The 8,750-nt window shown below is 33.4% G+C and overlaps 1 protein-coding gene across 1 annotated transcript in view; it reads left to right on the forward strand.

Annotated features, from left to right (window-relative positions):
- Positions 1-4,670: 4,670 nt before the first annotated feature.
- Positions 4,671-8,750, forward strand: part of LOC111087158 — a 10,560-nt gene continuing 6,480 nt past the window's right edge. The window contains exons 1-3 of the mRNA XM_022392825.1: positions 4,671-4,710; positions 6,254-6,320; positions 7,208-7,293. Of these exons, the coding sequence (XP_022248533.1) occupies positions 6,260-6,320; positions 7,208-7,293 (147 nt within the window). The 5' untranslated portion in view covers positions 4,671-4,710; positions 6,254-6,259. The remainder of the gene's footprint in view (positions 4,711-6,253; positions 6,321-7,207; positions 7,294-8,750) is intronic.

The following is an 8,750-nucleotide window of genomic DNA, read 5'->3' on the forward strand; positions in this document are numbered from 1 at the left end:
ATTATTATCACTGCTCCAGGATCTCAATATATGCAATTTCAACTCGTAAGCCTTTTCGCCTATCTTACTATAATGGACGTAACGTGTATGTCAGTATCTATGTGCATAACCAAAGTTCCTGCGCCATCTATCGAATAACAAAACAAATAAAAATTTCACACTCTGGGTATATTCAAAACTCAGACAATTAGAATAATTACTCTGTTATTTGCAACAACAATTTCTTTATAATATAACACAATTTTCAACAAAAATATTTTCCTCATAACAAGAATACGACTTTCACTAGGATTGTACGTGAGGGTTTGATTATATCTTTATTGATGTAATTTATAAAGGCAGTACTAAGAAACTGGAGTTCTTAAAATCTAATATTTTTTTCAATAAACAGTCTTTTAATATATACAAACATTACAGTTTATATCAGTAAAATGTATGAAAATTTTGAGTTCTGTACATTGAATCATTTTGATGCAATGAGTTGCGTATTACTAAAGAGCACAATCCGAACACTTTCCCCGTGCAGTATTTCTCTTTAAAAAATTCATTTTTAGAGAATGTCCACTTTTTCTAATTTTTTTTCAATGAGGTATGAATATTACGATTGGCAATTACTAGCACAAACAGCCGCCCGTACGGCGGCGTCTCTGCTAGTACATGTAACTACTGGTAACATATTAGGAAGGGCATACGCCCATTTTGTAGATAATTACAATATTCATATGAGAAAATATTAACTTAATTGAGAATTCGATCACATTAATTCAACAAATTTATCACTGAATATCAGATCATGAAAAAAAAAAGATTGTAGCTTCACGCATTTACAAATTATTATAAACGCATAAAAAGTCACCTATCTAACTACAATATAAGATTTACTTAGAAAACAGTAAAATGCTGGCGGGATGTGCAATGCTATTATCCACATTTACCCTCCGTGCAGTGCTTTATTCCTCATAAACTTTTACAGCTCCTCTGATTATGTTTTTAATACTCTCACTGTCCTTTTCTTTTTTTGCAATTAAACTATTTAACCCATCATCTGTGAGTAACTGAAATCTTACGCCATACATCCACATTTATTTTCCGTGTTTGAGCAAATTGTTTGTAATTAGGCCTAAATGAATCAACGTGTTTTTACTGTGCTGCAAAAAACTGTCGTCTGCAAAGTTCTGCTGCGACGTCGAAATGCATGTAAACGCCCTTGCTAACCAGGAGACACTGTTATTGACCGGCTTTTCAAGGAAACATGTTAAGTGTTTCATACCATTTGATGTTCTTTCGACCAATCATAACCCAATAATTCATGCTAGGAATAGAATACAATCTATTAATCATCAGCCGGTGTCATTATAAATTCAGCAGTAAAGACAAAGCAGATATTCTTATATAACATGTGCAATATAATTTTATTATTTTTGAGCTACTGTTTACTGATGAAGTTATAACTGGAATTTTCTCTGAAAATGATTAATGAATATTGTGGGGAGGACAAAAAGTCTTCGACAAGGTTTACAAGAGTGACTTCCTTCCAACTGCTTCAGATTCCTGTATTCTGGGAAACACTTCAGACTGAATTTGTGTAGTAAAATTCACTCATTACAATGCTTGAGGTGTTTATGATCTGCCGTTTTCCGACATTCTTCATATAAATAAAATAGATATCAGAGAACAAAATCTACAAAGTATTGTTGAACCACTATGATAACCACACTATTCTATATTATTAACTGTTGCACTACAATGCGTTACGTTTACACATACAAACGTTCAAGAAACGCCTTGGTACAAAGGTAGCTTGACAACAAGCGTTTCTATCGTTCATTTCCAAGAATTAACAAATGAACCTAGTGGAAGTTTCAGTAACTATTAATAGTAAAACTTATCACTAAACGTTTTTTTACCACTATGAAGGCAGAATTGCTTTCATTGTATATCTTTGTGATTCTGTTATCTGATGCGCAAACTTCAGTGATAGTAAGAAAGCGATATGAAAAAATAAATACATAGTAGCCATAAATAATAGAATAGTATTGCAACAAAAATGCAATAATTTTTATCTTCAATCAGTTGAAAAGCGAAAGCAGAAGCAATTCCCATGATGAAGTAAGAGCATACAATTCAAATTTTGAGTTAGTCTGTGTAGAACACAATGTAGATACCCATTCTGATTAAAATTTGTGTTTCTAGCGTATTATTTGGATAGCATTTGTTGTTAGGAAATACATTTCTTCTTCTACATATGTTGTCTAGTCCTGTTACTTTTGAATTACCATGTACATACATACACATTCGTGCATATATATATAAACGGCAGGGTGCTCTTGACAATGTGAGTTGATAAAACTTTAAGAACTTTGTGTGCTGGGAGTTTTTGTTGTTAAAAATAAAACAAAAATTTTCGATTTTGACAGCTTAGCAATATATATATATATGTATATATTATTTATTTATTTGTTTGATATGTAAATATCATATATATCACAAAGAAACGCAGATTTAGGATCAGCTGGAATCACTTTAAACAATAATTTTTGCCATTTTATAAATACAGTAAAGCTAAAACTTATTAAATTAGAAAGGTAAGTAACTGCTACAGTCTTTTATTACCATTATCGGGTCACTTTTTTGTTAATTACGTAATTAGTGAGTTATAACAAGTAAAAGTAAACAATAATAATATTTGTTTTCTAAATTTTGCAGGCTAAAATCAATACATGCAAGTTCTACATATATATATGTGTTATGTCGATTTAGGAACTAAATATACCTGCAGACTTAGTGCTGAGCCATTGGGGGCATTGATAATGCAGACATGCCATATGTGTAATAATTTTATATCTTATACATAAAAATGTTAATTTTCATTTTTAGACACATATTATCGTTATCAAGAAAATGTGAAAGAACGAGCAATAAAGCTCGCCTTTATCAGTTGTTATTTTCTTAAAATGGAGTTTAGTTTAATGATGAAATAATATAGAACTAGATGAAACAGAAGAAAAACATCACGGATGGAAATAAGGACATCATAAGTATGATGAAACAGAAAGATCCGTTCTCAATACACAAGTGAATCAACTAAGACAAACAAGAGTTTTGTTTGTTTTTTTCTAATCAGCATAAACTACTTATGGTGTCTTTTGTTACCTCTTCAGTCGACAGCTGAAGTAGTTATGGCCAACACAGTGATCTCTTGGCCTAGTCAATCAAGAAGACAACAGGGAGAATCCCTTAACCTACTTTCTTTTTTATCTCAGAAATGAATTTTCAAAATTGTACTTACGTGTTGCAATTTTCATGCAGTATTTTTTCTTTTCTAAACAAATACTTGCAAAGAAGATATAAAAAATTCCTAAATAAAAGATTCTATCATAAATAGCCGATTTTATGTTTATTACAGCTGTAATGCGTGGGTTTTAAAAATGGTATATTGAAAGAGGTAGATCCATTATATTGAATGTTACACAGTAAGATAACGTTTATCATTAAGGAGATATCTGACGTGTCACGAAATGATGGTGTCGTTCCAGAGAACCGCTTCGACCCGGTCAGAAGTGACCGCCTTGACTCTCCACATATAAAGACTGAGCTGATAACCCATTTAGTTAATGTTGTTGCATCTTAGCTTTGGCGCACGCATTTGCAACATCTTTTTTTACTCAGAAGTTCTGATGCAAGTGTGTTTGAATGGTTAGCGTGAAATTAAATATTCAAAGTTTATTAAAAATATAGAAAGGAACAGAAGAGACAGAATATTAAAGGACTAGATCTTCAATGTTTGAATAATTTAATAAGAGTAATAATTAATTTATAATGTTTCTTTTTGCACTTTGTGCTAATGTATTTTCCGAGGTAGCAGCTGGAACCAAAGGAAGCATAGCTGTTGGTGTTTTATATAGTGTAAGTACATGAAAAATGTAAACCTAATTCTTTTGGATTAGACATGGGCTAAAATTAACTATGTACATATTATTCCTTACCTGCCAGGATGCAAAATAACTAAAAAGGTAGTCTTATATTTATATTAAATGGGTCGGGCGTGGCTTAATGGTAAGCGTGCCAAGACAGTGAATCCGAGGATTCGTGGTTCGCGAACTACTGTAGCACAAACTCACTCCACACTTAGGAGCCGTGAGTGCGTTAAAGAGTGAGAGTCGAATTATACTATTCGGTCAGACAACCGTAGCCAAAGAGCTCGGTGACCATACCTCGCTGTCCCGGTGTCCCGAAGAATGTCCCGGTTTTAACTTAACTCACTTTTTTTTTTTGTAATAGGTGACTCATTATTTGCCCAATCGTTCAAGTTTTAAAACAAAACTAGTAATCTACTTTTTGACTATTGTTGTAGCAACTAGAGACGAAATACAGAAAATGTAACCAACATTAATGTAAAGTGCGATTTTAAACTGTTGTGAACGGTATAAATGACACCTGGCTTGTTGCAGTGACACCATCAGTCACACGATCAGTGAGGGATATGGCTTGTTGCAGTGACACCATAGGTCACACGATCAGTGAGGGATATGGCTTGTTGCAGTGACACCATCAGTCACATGATGAGTGAGGGATATAATATTCTCGGACTAATTTGACCACCTGACATTTTTTGTTACCGGTGCGTTTGACTAACTTATCTTTTTGTATGCAGACAGCTTTGCTCGAAATTTTGAAGCAGCCAAACAAAATCACATTCAAAATTGTGTGGTATGTGAATTTTCAAATATCGTTTTTTATATTTATTTGTTTGTTTGTTATTAGGAACAAAGCTATTTACGCTCTGCTCACCGCGAGTACAGAAATCCGTTTTTGTTTTTTTTTTGTGTGTGACCGGCTAAATCACCGGGCTCAGTTTCGTAAAATATATTCGCTGTTGTTACTTCTGCCTTAATGTAAAGGTGCACAATGAACTATCTACATTTTATCCATGCGGGGACTCGAACCCCGGGTCTCAGCATTTTAAGTCTGTAAACTTACCGTTGAATCACCGCTGGCCAGGAAAAAAGCGATAACGTTTTCAGTGTAATAGCTGTTTTTCTTAAAATCTGTTTGTTATGTATGACTCAAATAGGTAGATCTAAACGTAAAACCTAATGTAAATTGTACAAAAAAGGTATATATATTTATGTATGTATATATTTTATATATACGTTTAGTATTCTTCTGTATGTATATATATGTTTCTTAAAAGGCTGAAATATGTTTAAATCTTAATAAATAAAAGTCGAGATATATTCTGTTAACATTGTAGAGGGTAATGCTGTTCCCCTAGCTCTTTTCACCTGGTTTACGGTGTTGTTTTTGAGTTAACGTTACGTTCTACAATTGAAAATTAACCCCTGAATTGTTAGCAAGGATATCCTAATTCTATACTATGCACTGCTCAACATGGCGTAAAATGATATACGTGTATATAGCCACAAATCGTGAGAAAAGAAAAAGACAGCTGCTACTGCATCCTCATTTTCCTATTCATGTAAAGTATTGTTTATAACTGCAGTTTGTTAACTTCAATGGGAATTTAGATTTAAGTTAGAACAGTTCCTTAAGATTTTTGGTTTCTAGTTAAGCAACACAATAGGCTATCTGAGCTGTACCCACCACGAGTATCGAAACCCGGTTTCAGGTGTTATAAGTCCGCAGACCTGCCGCTGTGCCACTGGGGGCGTTACTGAGCCTTGATAATCAAACACTAATTAATTTATGTTTGGAAAGACATACTTCTAAAACCTGAGAACAATCAGGTTAAACTTACCATTTATATAATTTACAGCTTTATATTTATGAGGGAACATTATTGACTTTTCTTTACCTGTTGACTGGTTGACTTGCGAATTTAGAAGCAGCGAGAATATCCTTACCTCGTTCTTTATTAAATTAAAAGGTTAGTTGTAGCTGCAAGAAAATTAAGATAACCAAAAACGTAAGAAGATACCGAAAAAAATCAGTCACCAAAAATAATAATAACCATATCTCTTTGTGTTTGTCTATTAAACAATGTTACAAAAATGTTATACTCTTAAACATGTAAGTGTCAAATCATACACAAACAACGTGTAAGCCATTCATTGAAAGACCAAATTTTCAGTAAGTTTTTATTTTAAAATTACTTAATAATTATTTATTGTGCTTACTCTGTGAGTTATAAATATAAAATGCCCATCTTACTGTCAGATGTTTTAGTTTACATGGATGTAGCGTATGTTTTGATGGAAGATGTATCATTACATTTAGTATTTTGTTTCCACAGATAGGGATGATATCAACTATTGTGCTTCAAGTAATGGGGCTAATGGATGACTTCCTTGATAATACAGGTAAATATATAGTAGTTCTGATATTCTGCTTTCATCATTAACTTTATTTTACGAATTATTTAGCTCATTTCAGTCAAACCTGGCCCCATTGGCTGAGCAGTTAATGTGTGGGCTTATATCGCTAAAAATCGGATTTCGGTACTACAGTGGGCAGAACACCGATAGCTAAGTGTGTAGCTTTGCGCTTAACAAGAATCAAATATTCCATCCAGCATGAATATCAGGATTATATAAAAGAATTTTCTCCTTATGGGAGTACAAGGAAAGAGAGGTGAACAATAGCAACATAAATGTTTTTTGTTGTCCAACGACTGCAGAGCAGAAAACACGCTCCCTATGGGTGTACACGCAAAGTGGCGAACTATAGCACCGACAACAATGCACATAGCTGATCAAAGGTAACACACTGAACATTTGTATCGCTAAAGCTCATTACTTTCCATATACTCTCATATGGGTTGTGGGTTTGATTATTACGTCTCAGTTTAAGAAAACTGTCACTTATCAAAGTTTTCGAACTTAGTTTGCTGATAACTATTAATCATATAAAAGAACGACATTTTTATCATTGTGTGTTGATGAAGTAAGCAAAGGTGTGAAAGTGAACAATCTATAAAACAGGCAATAAATGAAAACTTGTATGTTATGTATCATGTTTATCAAGGAATATAAACTCTACAACACATTTTACATATTACTGAATTAAGAAACCTTATAAATAAACGATAAAAACATTAGAAAACTTTCTAATTCGATTTTATGTCCTTTATCGCATGCCAGACCTGAAGTTTTATATACTTAATTCTCTCTAGATAGTTACTGTTTTCTAAAACGCCTGTTTCCATTGTATCTTTAATTGACATTCTGTTTCAACTCCCTACTTTTAGAATTTCGTTTCATAATCATCATTTTGTCGGTGTTGGGCCAAGTTTGTGTTTCTTTGATGTCCTTGATTTTTCTACAAAATTCCAAGGTAAGATCGTAGTGTAATTTTAAGAGCTTGTTAAAATGAAATTACTGAGTATCGCTTTTATCTTAACGATAATGATATTTGTTTTCAACAGTAATTTTTTTCAGTTTCAATCATTCTCAATAAACCTAAAATAAGGTGAATACAGAGACTAAACAGGTTTCTAATCATATGATAGGTGAATTAACGAAGTAAGATATCGATTTAAAATACTATGATAATTAGTTTAGTTTCTTCTCAAAAAGCCACACGAAGGCCATCTCCGCATAGCCATCCTAATTTTGGACTTATAGACTAGAGGTAAGACAATTAGTAAACATCATTCACCACTAACACTTGTGCTAGTTTTGTCTGACGAAATAGTACGGTATGACTGTCAGTATTAGATTGTACCCACAATCCCAAATGACGCCAATTGGACGTAAAGCACACAACCTCAGATTCTAGACTACTCAGAACCCTTCTTTTTCTTTCCATTTTACATGTTTTGGTATTGAATGTTTCAAAGTTATCGAATAATTGAAAAATAAATTGTATGTGTAGCATTGTGTTATTGTACTAGCGTTTTTATACCATGGTAGTTATTCTTTTTTAGTTTTTAGTTACCTGACAAATAGGGTGTTCTTGAATATTCAGTCACAAAAGTGGAGTCTGGGACTGAGAAAAATCATTTGAGAACCCCTTGGACTAGAGGAAAGACAACTAATCAACAACCTCCACCATTATCTTTATGGACTACTCTTGTATGACTGAATAATGGAATTTCACCGCCACTCATATAGTGCACCCACAGCCCCAAAGTCAGAGCACATTTTTGTGGTAACGTGACGTAAACCACAAACCCTTGGATTCACAGAGCGGGCACGTTAAACACTAGGTTTCTCAGTCCATGCTAATTGGTACTGCTCTGACGGTTTTTAACTGACCTAAATGACTAACTGGCTGGAAGTAAGAAACTTACTAACAAACTCGCTAATTCAACACGCGATTGAATTTTTAAATGAATATGAAAGTTTCTTTGTGACAATGAAACAGTAAGTTGTATAAAGAAGTCAAAATTTAGAAGGGGCAGTGTTTAAATTTCATTCTCAAACATCACATTTTAAATTTTCACTTTGGATTGTCCCTCAGTAGCAGACTCACAACGCTAGAAAAAAGTTTTCATTACTCGTGGCCCGTGGTGTGCAGAGCTCAGATAGCACGTGGTGTAGTTTTGTGCTTAATTTCAAACAAGTACTTTAGGTCTGTTAGGACAAAAATGTTCACACTGTTTAACTTCCCTAATTGTAGTTGAAAATTAACCTTGATAAATCATATTCAAATCGGGGACTCTGGGCGATTGCTCTAACTTTATAATGTTTCCATTTTCCATACTTACAATATAGTGTTACGTCTCTCTTGGTTTGTTAATTTACCGTCTAATTTATTTCCGATGAAACTTCAGCGACACAAGCCCTTTC

This window comes from Limulus polyphemus, unplaced genomic scaffold (assembly GCF_000517525.1).
Source record: "Limulus polyphemus unplaced genomic scaffold, Limulus_polyphemus-2.1.2 Scaffold1809, whole genome shotgun sequence".
NCBI lineage: Eukaryota > Metazoa > Arthropoda > Merostomata > Xiphosura > Limulidae > Limulus > Limulus polyphemus.